This window comes from Thamnophis sirtalis, unplaced genomic scaffold (assembly GCF_051295495.1).
Source record: "Thamnophis sirtalis isolate CommonGarterSnake01/CBP01778 unplaced genomic scaffold, rThaSir2_p1.2 scaffold_4, whole genome shotgun sequence".
NCBI classification, from domain to species: domain Eukaryota; kingdom Metazoa; phylum Chordata; class Lepidosauria; order Squamata; family Natricidae; genus Thamnophis; species Thamnophis sirtalis.
This window is the reverse complement of record NW_028261384.1, coordinates 92,850,640-92,868,095: the sequence shown is the minus strand read 5'-3', so window position 1 is coordinate 92,868,095 and position 17,456 is coordinate 92,850,640. Positions and strand designations below refer to the sequence as shown.

Genomic DNA, 17,456 nt, shown 5'->3' with positions numbered 1-17,456 from the left:
ATAAAAAAAATGTTGAAAAATTTGTGGGAAAGATGGATTTGGGCCATATATTGTTCAAAAACGTTTTGGAAAATTAATGTTTCATGAAAGCAAGATACAGAACACCAGAAATTCAAAGGTTTGCATACAAATCAAACAAAAATCCTTAAGTTATGCATACATTTTAATTACGAGAGTTAAACTTATTTGTTATACATGTTAGTTTTCATTAGAAAAAGCTCAATAACTACTAGGGCCAATATGTATTAACCTTATTTTAAAGATAGTTTACATTATATCTGGAATCTAAATTCACTTACATATTCAATTTAGAACATGCCCAAATACATAGAATTCCAACAAAGTTACTCACCCAGAAAGTCCTTCAACCCACATTCCACAAGTCATTTGCATTAAAATAGCATCACCAATAATACCAAATTGTTTCCCACAGCAAGATTATTTCAATAATTGCAATGTATCTTAAAGTGGGCTATACCATATTATTACTATTAATTTCTATTTAGGAGAAAAAAGGAAGTGATAATAGACAAGTCTAATCAATATCACTCCCATATTGTTCTTTTAAGAATATTTAAATAGTCAAATGAGTCTGATTTGACCAAGAAAAAATTGTCTGTTAAATTAGTAGATATCCTGGTACAATTGTGATGCCATTTTAATTAACAATATAGTAAAAGTAAAAATAAGATTAATGTTAGCTGGGCCCTATTCTATGATTATGGAAATTTAAAGAACACTGAGGGGAATATTGCAAAAGGAAACTAGTTGTCAAGAGTTAAGGGCGTATACAGAGTTTGGGCAAGGATGAAGTGTAAAATACCATTTACCACATCCAATGTTTCATCTTTCTCCAATACAATATCATAAGCCTCAATGTATTTTTCCCGCCGTTCTTCCACCTGTATGGGATAAAGTATAAATACTTTATTAGTATTAATTTCAACAAACCTGCAGTCTATAGTTTCTCTAGATACTAATATTATGGCAGAACATTTTCTTTGTATGAAATGCCATGAGAAACCCAATATAAATGACTAAAAATCCCACCTCAAAATTGAATTGGAAGAATTACTGCATGGTGCAAAACTAGCCTAATGTTTAAATTATCTTGTTTCTTTCTCATCCCTCCTTTCTGTGGTAACAACTTGCTGATGAAAAGCTCTGAAGAACATGAAAGCTAGCAGACATGTGCCACTGTAGTCATTCTAATCAAAAATCACAACTCGATAATAAATCTAGCTACTTCTATTAATCTCTACTGCTAATAAAATATTTCAAGTCACCTCTTATTATCATCTAGTAGATAAAATTAAAGCTTAGAGACCTAGAGAAGATTGATGCTATTCCATCATTACACTATTGTCCTTTTAGACAGAACCTATTTATTTGTAAGGTTGGAAAAGACTACAAGGCAGGAACAACATTAAGCACACAAGATAAAACAGCTCTTACTTTCTAGTGAAACTTGTCATACCCTCCCAAGCCAACCATCTTATATGGAACCCAAATTCTTCTACTTGTAATAGGTACCTTAGTTTACTTCCAGACAAGGCTTTCACCATCTGTTTTAGCCATCTAGATACTCTCAACTCACCCTATCATTAAGGAAGCCAATCCGGAGGATATTCTCCATGTCGGCAACACCATCTGCCATACTGAGGTCACCCATGGAATCTCCAAGCAATAAGATATTTGTTCTTGTGCACAGTTGCTGGAAATACTCTGTGTTCTTCAGGACTGTGTTGTTCTTGTTGTAGATGTGGATAAGAGGCTCTTTGAAACCTTGCAGAATGCCCTTTGAAGGCAAACATGATGGGTTTATAACACAAAAATGGCAAAATGCACCTTAGAAAACTTCTGTGGACATGCACACCCATAAGAGTATGGAATTTTGATATTGGAAAGATGATAAATAGAAGCTGGCGTAACTCTTTTAAGAATAATCTCCCAAATTATAAGATTAAATACCAGGCTTAGATTAAACTGAAGTTTCGTGTCCAAAATCCACTGCTTGAGAACACTTCTGGTGCTTTCAAAGCCTAAGCAGCAAAGGTTCTTTATTTTAAAAAAATGGATTTTATTAATAATTCTCTTAAATTGAATTAAAGACATCCCTAAAGCAACCAGATCTATAGGAAGAAAATTAATTTTAACTAAAAGCTGAGAAAAAAATCCAAGCTCTATCTCCATAAAACAGCATTCTTAACATATTTTAGAAATGGCTCTACTAAACATAGTTTGAACAACCTCAAGGATACTGAACTTGAAAAGAATATAACTCTGATGGCGAAACTATGGCACACATGACAGCGGTGACACACAGAGCCCTCTCTGTAGGCATGTGTGCCATCCCCCCAGCTCAGTCAGCTAGCCGTCAGGTTTCCGGCACTCTGGCACGCAGACGTGTGCCTTCCAGTTGGGCACTCTGTGCCTAAAAGGTTTGCCATCACTGGAATGTAATATACTTTTTGTGGATAGCAGTAGCATTTAGACTTACCATATATACCACGTCACAATGCTTTACAGTTCTCTCTAAGCTATTTACAGAGTAATCATATTGCCTCCAACAATCTGTGGTCTCATTTTACCAACCCTGGAAGGATGGAAGGGTGAGTCAACCTTGAGCCTGGTGGGATTCAAACTGCCAAATTGTAGGCAGCCAGCAGTAAGCAGAAGTAGCCTGTAGTACTGCATTCTAACCCTTGCGCCACCATGACTCTTATACAGGTAATCCTCATCTTATGACCACAACTGAGTTCAAAATTTGTTGCCAAGAGAGACAGTTGAGTTTTTCCCCATATTACAATCTTTCTTGCCATCGGTGTTAAGTCACTGCAGTTGCTAAGTTACCAAGTCTTTAAGTGAAAACTGATTACCCTTTTTGCTTTGCTTAGCAGAAGGTTACAAAAGGTGATCATGTGATACCGGGACACTGCAACCATGATAAATATGAGTCAGTTGCTAAGTGTCTTAATTTTGATTACATGATCATGGAGATGCTGCAATTGTTGCAAGTGTGAAAACTGTCATAAGTCACCTTTTTTTCCAGTGCTATAGTAACTTCAAACTGTTACTAAATGAACTGTTGTAAATTGATATATTCATAAATGTTCTGCTTTAGACAGCAAAGATTGAATATTTAAATATTTTCAAACTATATACTTTTCTATTTCTATGTTCTACTTCTCCATGAAAATAAATAAACCAAGGTCCTTCAAACGGCAGGTGATCAGTCATATAAGTAAATGCTATTTCATACAAAAACTTCTCACACAGGAAAAGAACATGGAGAGAAAAGATGAATCAAATCCTTCCCATATCTTCTGATTTTCTATATAGAATATTTTAATATAGGAAAAGTCATAGCCTCTACAGCCAAAACAGCACAGCACATCCCAACTGTTATCACTTAAAAAAATTAGATCCAAGTGCCTAAGATATTTATTGTAACTGCAGTATTCAAAATTCTGTACATTGTGGCAATGCCTAGAAGTTTGTTATTTATTGGCTCGTGACACCACCTCTGATTCTATAGGAAGCATTTTGAAGATACTTCCATCAGGGTAAAATAGCAGAATCCTTGGAATGCTTCCAGATCAGAGGAGTTGAAGAGGGCAAAAAGAGATGATTCAACTCACATTGTCATCAAAGTCCATATAATTGGAGACCACATTGATGTTAGGGTGGAATACACCGGCCTGATGAATTATTTCCTCTAGCACATCACCTACACCTGCTGAAAAGATGAACAGGGGGACTTTGTTCTCATGCAGCTGGTCAAAGAAAATGTTGAAGCCATCTCTAAATGCAAGAAAAGAAAGACAACATTAGGCTAATGTTGTGAAATATGGGCATTTATATCTAAACGGCATTGGCAAAGTCCCAATGTTTCTAATAGATTAGCTTAAAAGGGCAATGATTTCCTGAAGAACACAAGTACTGACAGAAAAAAAATGACCTTTTTATATTATCAACAGTAAACAGTGAACTTGTCCATTCACTTATCAGTTTCTTGGAACAAATAAGGATTGCAGATAAAAAAAGACAAAAGCTTTTGACTGTTAGCTAAACATTAAAACAGGATGTGATTTTCTAAAATATATAAAATCGTCAAATCTGTATTTATAAAAGGAAAGCTTTCAAGATAGTACACGTGTGCTTAATTGCAATAGTTCCAGTAAATAAATTGATTGGTTAGTATGGAATGTCAAATTTATAATTTAAATATATTATTTAAACGTACGCTTTGGATGGATGATTTAAACAATGGCTTAAAGTTCTATCAAATGAAAACCCATGTACATAAACATCAGGTGGTAGCAAATCCTTTTCTTAACATGTGAGTTCATGCTGGGTAGGAAATCTTACAATAGATTTGTGATGGCGAACCTATGGCATGCATGCCACAGGTGGCACATGGAGCCATTTCTCAGGGCATTGCCTCAGCTGGCCAGCGCACGTGCACTGGCCAGCTGACTTCGGCCTTTTTTTGAGGCCGTTTTTCACCCTCCAGAGGCTTCCCTGAAGTCACCAAAGTGTAAAAAACCGGCCCCACAGGCGAACCGGAAATTTGGGGATGGACTTCTGGTTTGCTTGCAGGACCGTTTTTTGCCCTCTGGAGCTTTCAGGGAAGCCTCCTGAAGGCCTCTGAAGGCTCTGGAGGTCGAAAACCAGCCCTACGGACAAACTGGAAGTCATTCTTCCCGAATTTCCGGGTTCCCCGTAGGTCCATTTTTTGCCGTCGGAAGGCTTCAGGAAAGCTCCCAAGGCCTCCAGAGGGAATCTGGGGGGGTGGGGGGAAGCTGTTTTCGCCCTCCCCAGGCTCCTAGAAAGTCTGGAGCCAGGTGATGCGAAAAAAACCACAGCAAAAGCGGGGACGGGTTGCTGATCATGTGCATGCGTGCACGCTGGGGAGGGCGTGTAGCATTATGGGTGTGGCACACCAGCACATGACCCCCTGTGCTTCCCCCCCCCCGCTTTTGGCATGGCAGCCAAAAAAGGATTGCCATCACAGCTATAGGTAGTTCTCAACGTCCAACCATTTGTTTAGTGCAGTGTTTTTCAACCTTTTTTGTGCAAAGGCACACTTTTTTCATGAAAAAATCACGAGGCACACCACCATTAGAAAATGTTAAAAAAATTTAACTCTGTGCCTATATTGACTATATATAAAGTAATTTTCCCACGGCACACCTTACACTATGTCACGGCACACTAGCGTGCCGCGGCACAGTGGTTGAAAAATACTGGTTTAGTGATTGCTCAAAGTTATGACAGCATGGAAAAAAATGTCTTACAAATGATTCTCATAGTTAAAACCATCATAGTATCTTGGCAATCTATTAAATGTGCAATATTAAAACTTAAAACTTTCGGCCAGTTTTTATGTTTAATTCCATATGCAAAATTCCATCTTCACATAACGGGGGAATATTTGATACCAAGAAGAAATCATTGTAATTATACTTGGATAATTTACCTCTTTCTTGAATTGATTTTGTATCCAACATGCAAATCTCATACCTGAGTTTAACATCTGATTCTTTCACTATTTGGGCAATATCATTCTTCAGAATCTTTTCCTGGGACAGGAGGTTATGGGCTTTAGTCCACCTGGAAAACATCAGTGTCAGGTGCTCTTGTCAGCGGAGCTAATTCACCCACCTTCTAAGCAACCAAACACACCCCTCCCCAAATTCCAGCCTGCAAATTGTTTTGGGACATCTTTAGTACAATGCTCACCATTCAATCATGAGGGGGAGTTTGTCCTCCATAGTCCGATAAGGGTCAATTTCAATAGGATAGTAATGATGGAGTAAATCTTTCAGCTGCAGTTTGGGCAGAATCAACACATTTGTTCAAAGAAAAACAGATTTTCAAAGCTGATAAATATCACTGAATTATAAGGAGTTTTAAAATTGGAACACTGGTATTACCTTTCTCTATATAATTTACATGGAACATTAGATAATGTTAATAGATTGGCCACTGCTGAAAAGGTTTAATCTCTGGCACCATTTTAATAACATTTACTAGCAGGCAAAACTGGAATCTCCAAAGCTGATTTTAAGTTACATGACGATTCTCATAAGTATCAGCAGTCACCTTCACATCAACTGATTCTAAATTCAGTGAAACTTTAAAAAACGAACTCCCATTTTCCAAACATGGTATAAAAATGGAAAGAACGTGAACTGCCCCAATATACTCTTTTAGCAATTGAATTCTTAATATTTGAAGTTTCCAATCTTCAAAAAGAGTCTCATGCATTAAAACAGCAAATTTTTCTCTAGCTAAAAAAAGCCTAAAAGAAAAAAATTATAATTCCTAGGGTTCCTGATAGCAGGTCATGAATATCAGTTTGGATTTTAATTTGGATATTTGCTGAAGAATTCCTAGAAGCTCATACCTTTTTTCTGCCTTCTTCACTGATGACCCGACAGTTATCTATGATATCTGAAGAGATACAAGCAGATTTCTAGAAACTCTTATACACAGTAATGCTGATTCTAAATTTATTTTGAACATGCGGTGTTTTAAAAGCATGTTCTGAGTTTTCAAATAAAAAGGATTAATGCAAATCAATAATAATATGCAGGTGGCTATATACTATGCAAAACCAGAATTGTAACTGGGGCATAAAATCTAATAACTTTAAACTGAATGTTAAAAAAACTATAACTATGTTTATTACTAAAAAGCAAGTTTCTAGTTTCTGAGCCTGTAAAAATAAGAATGAAAATTGTGTATACTTCCTAGTTGAAAAAAAAATTAGACAAAAGTGCCAGAGAGTAGTACTTTAGACCTGTGTAAATTATTTATACATGCAAAGTTTCCTAACAGATTATTATTTTCCAGATAGCAGTGCTTCTCACTTTGTGAAATCATATTTTCCAACACTTATTATATATGAAAATTTTAAATCAGATCTATTTTAGATTATGTTGAAATAACAATTAGATTACATTAAATAGAATGTGTTCTATCAATCAAGAATTACATCCTGGTTAAGAATGAGTGCCTTAATCACAATTTTAAAATGTAAATTTAAATTAAATTCATTAAGCTAAAACCATATTTCAAAATATTATTTCAACTCAGATGGGCAAAGGGAATTCTCTGAGGAAATTCTCCCCTCCACCTTAGAAATAGGCAAGAAAGAGACTGGAATAGCTAAGGGATCACATGATTTCTTTTTTTTTTTGCACTCCAAACCAGTCGTGGGTTTCAAAATATTTTACTACCTATGCTGTGGGTGTGGCCTATTTTGTGGATGTGGCTTGGCGGTCATGTGACCGGGTGGGTATGGCCCACTTGTATAATGTGGTAAAACTCATTTAACAACACTCTTACTTAGCAACCAAAATGTTGGGCTCAATTGTGGTCATAAGTTCTCTTTCTTTCCTTCCTTCCTTCTTTCTTTCTCTTTCTATCTTTGTCTCTCTCTCCCTTCCTTCCTTCCTTTCTCTTCTTACTCTTTCTCTGGAATCGATGTGCTGGCCTTTGGCAGTGGTTGCTCTGGGAGTACGCTCTGCCAGCAACTGGGCCACAACCATAGAGCATATTCCCAGATCGGTCACTGCCGGAAGACTCGGCAGACTACTTCCGTGGTTTGGAAGCCGCAGAAAAAGCCAAGCTGGGATGGCGGCGGAGGCAGTGCCCTGGCTCTGCAGGGAGAGTTGGGCCAGAGCATTGTGAGGCTGGGAGAGGAACAGCTGCTCGATAAACTCCCTCTCCAGCTGTGCAGAGCACCATTCACTGACCTCGGTGCATTCCAAAGCCACCAAGCCTTGGGAGACGGGGGCGACGAACAGGTGGTCACATGGCTTGGCGATACCCCTAGGTCAGTGAATGGCGCTGTGGTCAGCTGGAAAAGGGGTTTGCTGGGTGGCTGCTCATGAGCGTGGTCACTTCATGGCTGCTGTGTTGCGCTGCTTTGACAGCGCAACACAGCCATTCACCCCTGTTCCCGGGTGTGCCCGGCTCTTCGGGAGCCCACTCGCAAGACAGCAGCTGCTTGGCAACCCCCCTCTCCAGCTGGGCACAGTGCCACTCAGCAACTCAGCGGTATCCCGAAGGCATCAAGCAATATGAGCGCCTTTGCCTGCTAGGTCAATAAGAGGAGCTCTGCCTGGATGGAGGAGGGGTTGTCCAGGGGGCTTATTTTCAGGGAGGGCTTATATTTTTGCCCATCTGAAAAATGTGACTGGCCTTATTTTCAGGACATGTCATATTTTTGGGGAAACACGGTACCAGATATAATTTATTAGACATAATTACATAATTCTGCACAATTTAGTGCCTCTTTGATTTTGGCTTGCTGGGAAATATGATAGAAACTGACACAGTATGTTGTAATTTGTTTGTTAGATTCTGGAATAAATATCCTTATCCATCAGGACTTACATTCTATTTATCAATAGACACATAGTGTAGTCCGGTTGAATACTATGGGATGACCAGCTGAATTCTGGAAATTGATGATTATGAAAGGGAATGACTAGATGGATCTAGAAATTATGAACTCATCTTTAGGAGAGTGAGCTTTTAAAAAGCACTCTAGAACAATTGTAATGGCCCTGACAAGATGCTCAGGTGTGTTGAGGTTGATGCTAGCTAGATCCAGGCATTTGTTAAACAGGTCCATCTAACACCTATTTTGTTGATCTCTGGTTGCCAAGCAAAGGTATTTTCATTATCTTACACCTTTAATTGACTATACACTTAAATTGTGTCTTAAAGCCGCTTTGATCTCTCTGGATATATTTTCAAAGTTGTAAAAAAGTGTTTTACTTTTTGCTATTTATAATTGCAGTTATGGCAGCTGGATTTTGTTGCTTTGTTTTCACTTTGTGGATTTTTTTTTGTATGGATGGATATGTATCTTTCTCTTTCTTTCTCTCTCTCCTCCTCACACACACCTAACCCTTCACAACACACCCCCCCAAAAAAACCCTAAAATTTTATTTTTTAAAGCATTTTGCACCCAGGGAAAGTCAGAATAAGGCATACCAGCCGCACACCACCTCCACTGACTTTGAACTCTTTCTCTCGTGCTGCCAAAACCCCTCGGCACTCTTCACCTGCAGTTGCACCTTCAATCTCGCACCCGTGTTGGATATACAGTGGTCCTCCTGGAGGGGCAGCTGAGAGGCACTTTCCCCCACCCCCTGAATAGCCCGTAGGCTGAGGAAAGTGAGAGGGGAGAGTGGAACTGCTCTTTTTTTCAGTAGGCCAGAAGGAGGCGAGGAGGTATTCAAATGTACGCCCGATTTCCGCTACTGGAACGGGTGTATCGGTACAGACCAGTAGGAACCCACCATTGCTCCAAACATATGTAACATGGGAGTACAAAATAGCCTGGACAAGGTTTAGTCATACCCTTGTCTGTCTAAGTTCCTTTGGCTCCAATAAGGCATTATAGTTAAAAAATATTTATACATATATAAGATAAAGTACTATTTCAGTAAAATGGTGCTTAACCATTAAAACCTGGATCACCCTGGTTATAATTATCTTATATTAGCCAAATTATAATTAGACTGGGGTTAGGATATCATGTGAATATACTCACATATACAGTGTACCAATGACTTACTTAAAAGTGGCCTAAAGATCAGGAGCAATAGGAAGAAAAACATAAGAAAAAATAATTTGAGAAGCTTTTACAAGCCATCTTGTAAAGAATGAGATTGAAGCCAAAATTTGGGAAAACACCAAGAAAAAGAGAAGGAAAACCAACAAGGAGAAGAATATTTTTTTTCAAAAGAGAATTGACTATTTAAAAAGGCCAGAAATTACACTCACTGTGCGAAGTAGGACAGCGCTTCCCATTGAAGCCAAACCGAGTAAGGGTCATGTCAAAATCAGAAATGACCTGGATGAACAGAAAAGAAGATTTAGTAATTTAGCAAGGAATATTGTGTTGAGCTGGCATCCTTCATCACCATACAACAGAGCCACTTAACAATTAGGTCTCTATATCAGGGATTTACAACTTATTCTACAAAAGCTTTGATGCAACATTCAATATTAACTGCAATTAATTTTAAGTTACATTTAGTTTTGTCCCGGTCCTCTGCCTACTATTGTTTTATGCTGGTGAAATTGTTAGAATTGTTAGATATCCTGAAAAGAGGTGGGAAAGAAACTAAGATTATAAAAAGAGTCACATCTGGCTGAGGAGTATGTCCAGTTCTTGGCGGACAAAGTTGCCCGGTTTCGAGCGGACCTGGACTCCACCCCAGTAGATCCAGCCGAGACACAAGGAGAAGACTTGGCAAACCATCTCTGGGTTGAGTTTCAGGAAGTTGCCTCCGGGGATGTGGACAAGGCTATGCGAGCTGTGAGTGCCTCCACCTGCATACTGGACCCGTGTCCCTCCTGGCTGGTTGCCAACAGCAGTGAGGTGACACGAGGCTGGATCCAGGCGGTTGTTACCGCCTCTCTTCGGGAGGGGTACTTTCCCACCGCGCTCAAGACAGCGGTGGTGAGACCCCTCCTGAAGAAACCGTCCTTGGATCCAGCTGTTCTTAATAACTATCGTCCAGTCTCCAACCTCCCCTTTGTAGGGAAGGTTGTTGAGAAGGTGGTGGCTCTCCAGCTTCAGCGTACCTTGGAGGAAGCTAACTATCTTGACCCCTTCCAGTCTGGCTTCAGACCCGGTTACAGCACAGAAACCGCTTTGGTCGCATTGACCGATGATCTCTGGAGAGCTAGGGATGGAGGCCATGCTTCCATCCTAGTTCTCCTGGACCTCTCAGCGGCTTTCGATACCATCGACCATGGTATCCTTCTGCGACGACTGCGGGAGATAGGGGTGGGCGGCACTGTTTTGCAGTGGTTCTCCTCCTATCGCTCGGACAGGTCGCAGTCGGTGTTGGTGGGGGGGCAGAGATCGTCCCTGAGGCCCCTAACTTATGGGGTGCCGCAGGGCTCGGTCCTATCCCCCCTACTATTTAACATTTACATGAAACCGCTGGGCGAGATCATCCGAAGGCACGGGATAAAATACCACCAATATGCAGACGATACACAGTTGTATCTGTCCGCCCCGTGCCAACTCAATGAAGCGGTGGACGTGATGAACCAGGGTCTAGAAGCCGTAAAAGACTGGATGAGAGCAAACAAGCTGATACTCAACCCAGACAAGACCGAGTGGCTGTTGTGTTTCCCTCCCAAAAATTTGACCAACATACCATCACTCAGGCTGGGGGGACAAAACTTACACCCCTCAGAAAGGGCCCGCAACTTGGGAGTCCTCCTGGACCCACAGCTGACTTTTGACCACCATCTCTCAGCTGTGACCAGGGGGGCATTTGCCCAGGTTCGCCTGGTGCGCCAGTTGCGGCCCTACCTGAATCGGGAGGCCCTCACAACAGTCACTCGAGCCCTTGTGATCTCCAGGCTGGAATACTGTAATGTGCTCTACATGGGGCTGCCCTTGAAGAGCATCCGGAGACTTCAGCTAGTCCAGAATGCGGCCGCGCGAGTGATCGTGGGCGCACCACGGTTCGCCCACATAACACCGATCCTCCGTGAGCTGCACTGGCTACCTGTCGATCTCCGGGTGCACTTCAAGGTCCTACTCACCACCTATAAAGTGCTCCATGGTAGTGGATCTGGCTATTTGAGAGACCGCCTTCTGCCAATCACCTCCCTGCGTCCCATCAGATCGCATAGAGTTGGCCTCCTCCGTATTCCATCCGCCAGTCAGTGCCGACTGGCGACTACTCGGAGGAGAGCCTTCTCTGTTGCGGCTCCGACACTATGGAACAATCTCCCCGTGGAGATTCGTACCCTCACCACCGTCCAGGCCTTCCGCACAGCCCTCAAGAACTGGCTAGCCCATCAGGCCTGGGGATAAGTTTACTTTTACCCCCCCCCCCCGAATGCTGAGTGAATGTTGAGTTTTACTGTTTAATTTACTTTTGTTCACACTTCTTTTGTATTGTCTTACACTCCCCTTCCTTTTTGATTGTAAGCCGCCCTGAGTCCCCTCAGGGAAAAGGGCGGCCTATAAATGTCCAATAAATACAAAATACAAATACAAATACACATACCTGGAGTCTTGCTGCTCCACCTTTCCTGAGTGCTGAAACTATATTTTTTACATGTTCGGGATTCTTCATCCGGACAGTTATTTTCTGCAATTCAGGTACCTTTGGACAGATATAGTATGCACAGCAATTATATTTTAGAACACAAATATCATTTGTACAGTTGATAAAAATCATAAAAACTTAAGTACATAAAATGTATATAAAAATAAGTCCACAATCAAGATGCATGGAAGAACAGCAAAAATAGCAAAATAAGGGAATTTCCATATCTTTCTATTCCTGGTACTTTGGTTTTGAAATCTGCTATGAGATTATCATCACTTGTGACCAGTTTGGAATGCTGAAAAAGCAGGAACATCATGTAATAAAGAGAGCCCCCTATAGCTAATTAGTAAGGGAATGCAAACACAATTATTCAAGTCAATGTTCATAGTCTAAATTATGACAGCTTTGGAAAAGAAAAGAAAAAAACAATTTGGCCTCTTTCACAAAATTAAAATAAACATAAATGTCTAGTCCTCTTTCTACAAACTCCAATATGTTTGTTAAAAATGTTGGCTTGACTGTTTTGAAAAATAGTGACTGTTGGTATGAATGTTTTCTGCATTTTCTTTCTACACAATTTCCTTTGGAAATATGGTGACAGTCAGGTACTTTCCTCAACATCTGCCAAGTACAGGTTGCTTTGTAAAGCTTTATGTATGCATATGGAAGTGAACAAAAAATAATTCATTTTGATCCATAAGCTGGAAAGGGTACCTCTAAGAATTTTGATTCATACTGTTAATTATATGGTAAGTCAGAAAAATCAAGGCAGGTAGCTTTATATAGAGATTGTAAACTAGAATTAGGTTCAGTGAGAAAGTTGCCTAGGAAACCCATCAAAAAGTTCAGGTAGTAAAAAGCAGAATAAGGAAAATATTGTGAATGGGAAAATTCCCTGTTCCCATGCCTAGTATTACAAACTAAAATAGCAGATTTTTTTTCTATAAATAAAATATAAAACCTGTTGTTTGCACTCCTTGTTTCTCTAACCTTTCAGTCCTACATTCTGAGCCTACAATCTTTCAATCAACTTCCCCAATCTCTTAAATACTCTAACATCTCAAATAATCACATCACTAATACCCAAATCCTTTTTTCCAGTTCTGCACAATCACATCTGTAGCATTTAAAGAAAAGCTTAGATTTTCTGTATTGCTTCCCCAAATTTCCCAATTAATACCAAAACAATCTTCCTTACATATTCCTAACCCTAACCCGAAACTAAATCAGCTAGCTGTACCTGACCACACTTGTAAATGGACTGTGTGCTCTCTCAATGTCTCTTCTCTCTATACATCAATGATTGCATCTCAAAAGATCCCTTTGTTAACATACTGAAGTTTGCAGATGATACAACAGTGATTGGTCTCATTCCAGACAACTACGAATCTGCATACAGACAGGAGGTTGAACAACTAGCCTTGTGGTGCAACCAGAACAATCTTAAACTAAACACACTCAAACCCGTACAAATGGTGATAGATTTTAGGAGAAATCCTCCTATACTATCACCTCTTACAATACTAGACAACACAGTATCAACAGTAGAGACCTTCAAGTTTCTAGGTTCTATCATATCTCAAGACTTAAAATGGACACCTAACATAAAAATGTATCAAAAAAGCACAACAAAGAATGTTCTTTCTGCACCAACTCAGAAAGCTCAAACTGCCCAAGGAGCTGCAGATTCAGTTCTACAGAGGAATTATTGAGTCTGTCATCTTCACTTCTATAACTGTCTAGTTTGGCGCTGCAACCAAACAAGACAGACACAGACCTCAATGGATAATTAGAACTGGATAAAAAACAATTGCTACCACTGCCTTCCACTGAGGACCTGTATACCACATGAGTCAAAAAGAGGGCTGTGAAAATATCTACAGATCCCTCACATCCTGGACATAAATTGTTTCAACTTCTACCCTCAAAATGACACTATGGGGCACTGCACAGCAGAACAACTAGACAAAAGGATAGTTTCCTCCCGAATGCCATCACTCTGCTAAACAACTAATTCTCACAACACTGTCAAATTATTACTAAGACTATATTATTATTATACAATTGTATCACAGCGGCCAGTTGTTTCGGCGGATTTGGCATTGGTTACTAGTTGGGCCCCACCCAGGGGCCTAGGACGTCGTAACGTATTTTCATAATATGCGTGCAGATCCAAGCAGTGCGGCTTTTTGCATTTGACTGATGGTGATTTTGTCAATTTTTAACTGTTTTAAATGTAATTCCAGTGCTTTTGGAATAGCACCCAGTGTGCCAATTACCACTGGAATTATCACTGCTGGTTTGTGCCATAGTCGTTGAATTTTGATTTTTAAGTCCTGGTATCTTGCGATTTTTTCATGTTCCTTCTCGGCGACCCTGCTATCACCTGGTATTGCGATGTCTATGATTGTGACCTTATTTTTCTCAACCAGTGTGATGTCTGGTGTATTATGCGCCAGTATTTTGTCGGTTTGTATACGAAAATCCCACAAGATCTTGACCATCTGATTTTCGGTGACTTTTTCAGGCTGATGTTCCCACCAGTTTGTTGCTGTTTTAATATTATAATTTTTGCACAAATTCCAATGGATCATTGTGCTACTGAATTGTGCCGCAATTTATAATCAGTCTGCGCAATTTTTTTACAGCAGCTGAGTATGTGATCAACAGTTTCATCAGCTTCTTTGCAAAGTCTGCATTTGGCATCATCAGAGGATTTTTCGATTTTGGCCTTAATGGCATTTGTGCGGATAGCTTGTTCTTGCGCAGCCAGGATTAGTGACTCTGTTTCTTTCTTTAATGTACCTGTTGTTAACCATAACCAAGTTTGTTCACTGTCCACTTTATCTTTTATTTTTTCCAGAAATTGGCCATGCAGTGCTTTGTTCTGCCAACTTTCCATTCTTGATTTTATCACATCTTTTCTGTATTCTTGTTTCGTCTGTTGGGCCTTCAGTAGATTTTTGTTCTTTACTTCGATTAATAGATGTTCTTGACTTTCTTTTAAATAATCAGCCAGTGCATGTTTTTCTTCTTCAACTGTTTGCTTCACTTGTAATAATCCTCTGCCACCTGATTTTCGGGGCAGGTATAATCTATCAGTATCACCACGTGGATGTAAACTGTAGTGCATTGTCATTAGTTTCCTGGTTTTTCGGTCCAAAAGGTCCAAATCAGCTTGTGTCCAGTTAACTATACCAGCTGTGTATCTTATAACTGGTATTGCCCAGGTATTTATGGCCTTGATTGTGTTTCCACCATTCAATTTAGATTTCAAAATTTTCCTAACTCTGTTGGTGTACTCTCGCCTGACAATAGTTTTTACTTCTCCATGCTTGATGTTATCCAACTGCACAATGCCTAAGTATTTGTAGGCTTCATTTTCTTTGCATTTAATTAATTGACCATTGGGCATTTCAATTCCCTCACATGCAGTGATTTTGCCTCTTTTTATGGATACAGTGGCGCATTTTTCCATGCCAAACTGCATTGAAATATCGGTGCTGAGTACTCAGACTGTATTTGTCAATGATTGGATTTCTATTTCTATTATTTCTATTATTATTATTATTATTATTATTATTATTATTATTATTATCCTTCCTATTACGGTACTTATCTCATCCCACTTATGACTATAACTATGCTGCTTGTATCTTTAAGATTTATATTGTTTTATTTGTTTCCTAGTATGATTTAATTGCTTATTAAGTAACCTATGACTATCACTAATTTGTATCTTATAATTTTTGATGAATGTATTTTTTTTCTTTTATGTACACTGAGAGCATATGCACCAAAGACAAATTCCTTGGGTGTCCAATCACACTTGACAAATAATTCAATTCAATTCAATTTTATTCTATTCTTCACAAATTGCACACAGTCTGAATCTGTAATACACACTTTATCATCTCAAATCAGATAAAAAATTAACAGGTTTGAATTTACCATTAAATCTACTCAGATTATTCTCAGCTTCAGATCTCTATTTGCAATGGACACAAAATAAAATACAACCTGTAGACTGGGCTGAGAGAAAGTGTCTCACCTGGAGTCCGTTAGTAAAACGCTGATGGACCTGAATCTGGCTTTTTAATTATTATATTAAACGCACTTTCAATTTCATTTACTATAATCAGTAAATGATTATCAGTAAATTTCTGGACTCTGATAATTCACTGAAGCACTAAAGTCTAAATCACACAACCAACTAAACTAAAGCATATCTGTTTAATCTGTACCTGTGGGTCTGTAACTCAGGCAAACTGAAGTAAGCTATTCCTTGGACAATTGCCCACCCATACACTTTACTGAGAGAAAATCTTGATTCTACCCAAATGAATCTGATCATGCAACTGCCACATCCTACTTGATGCCACCTGGTGTGTTGAAATACAAATCTCATAATTTACATTGCCATATTCAGGACACAGCACAGCAATTAAACGACAGCAAAGGTACAGAAAAGTCTTAACAAAACCCGCGGTCATCCAGTGACCCTCGGGATCTATGAACTATAGCGTGCTGGCTTGGGGAAGAGTGAACCGCCATTATCTCAGTATGCCTATACCAGCCTTGCCCTACCGCGTTCCCCGTCAACTCTATTGGGGACATCCAGACAAAACCTGGATGTAAAGGCAAGATTTGCTTTCCCCTTCGCTCTCCAAACTTTGTCTCGCCAGCCATTAAACACCAAGGTGGCTTTTTAAACTGCATCGTCCGCAGAAAGGGCCAAAATATCACACGGGCGCTCCTTACAAACCCCTCACCATGTCTCCGGTTCTACGGAGGCTGCAGCTGCAAGCAGAAGGGCCTCGGTCCGGTTCTTCTCAGGAAGGCCGAGGAATGCAGAAAGTGAACGGCCGCCAGGCGAGTAGAGCTTCTCTAGGCAGCGGAGGCGACTCCTCCCGTACTCGTTAACTAAGCGCCTGAAACCCGGGCAGAGGTTTTTATCTTAACCGGGTCCCGAAAGGCCAGAGCTCTTCCTTTTTCTCCTGTTCCCTTCTCCGTCAACGGGGGAGGAGACGCCTTGCATCAGCCCCTCCTCCCTCCTGAAGTGAGGCGGGTTGCCTGCAAACAGTAGATACGCCTTCCCTCCCAGCGAAAGTTTCTGAAAATAGCCGATGCGTTATCAGGCTTTAGTTATTTTATTCCTGGCAAACTCAAAAGACGTGCTGTCCGTTAAAACACTATAAAATGGCTTTAAAGGAATCTTGCTATTTTAAAGATAGTTTGACAGTCGGTCTCTCTTGTTAAAAATAGTATACTTCTTGTGTGACACGTATATAGCTTTATTGATCCTAGAGAAAAGTAATACTTCTAATTAATAACTTCTGATATCGA

The 17,456-nt window shown here is 39.9% G+C and overlaps 1 protein-coding gene across 1 annotated transcript; it reads right to left on the bottom strand.

The window, feature by feature from the left end:
• Positions 1–20: 20 nt before the first annotated feature.
• NT5C3B (5'-nucleotidase, cytosolic IIIB) lies at positions 21–17,153 on the bottom strand. The gene is made up of 9 exons (XM_014052699.2): positions 16,883–17,153; positions 12,066–12,164; positions 9,811–9,880; positions 6,413–6,459; positions 5,746–5,831; positions 5,527–5,616; positions 3,642–3,804; positions 1,598–1,798; positions 21–902 (listed from the first exon to the last, which is right to left on the bottom strand). Exons 1-9 carry the CDS (start codon positions 16,883–16,885, stop codon positions 765–767), a joined length of 897 nt encoding a protein of 298 aa, XP_013908174.2. The 5' UTR covers positions 16,886–17,153; the 3' UTR covers positions 21–764.
• Positions 17,154–17,456: the final 303 nt, after the last annotated feature.

What these genes read in the sequence shown, in the direction of transcription:
- NT5C3B (XM_014052699.2), bottom strand. An exon ending in CTCCCCCTCATGATTGAATG is followed by an intron (nt 5,617 to 5,745) that starts GTGAGCATTGTA and finishes GATGTTTTCCAG; the next exon opens with GTGGACTAAAGCCCATAACC. An exon ending in GAATCAGATGTTAAACTCAG is followed by an intron (nt 3,805 to 5,526) that starts GTATGAGATTTG and finishes TCTTGCATTTAG; the next exon opens with AGATGGCTTCAACATTTTCT.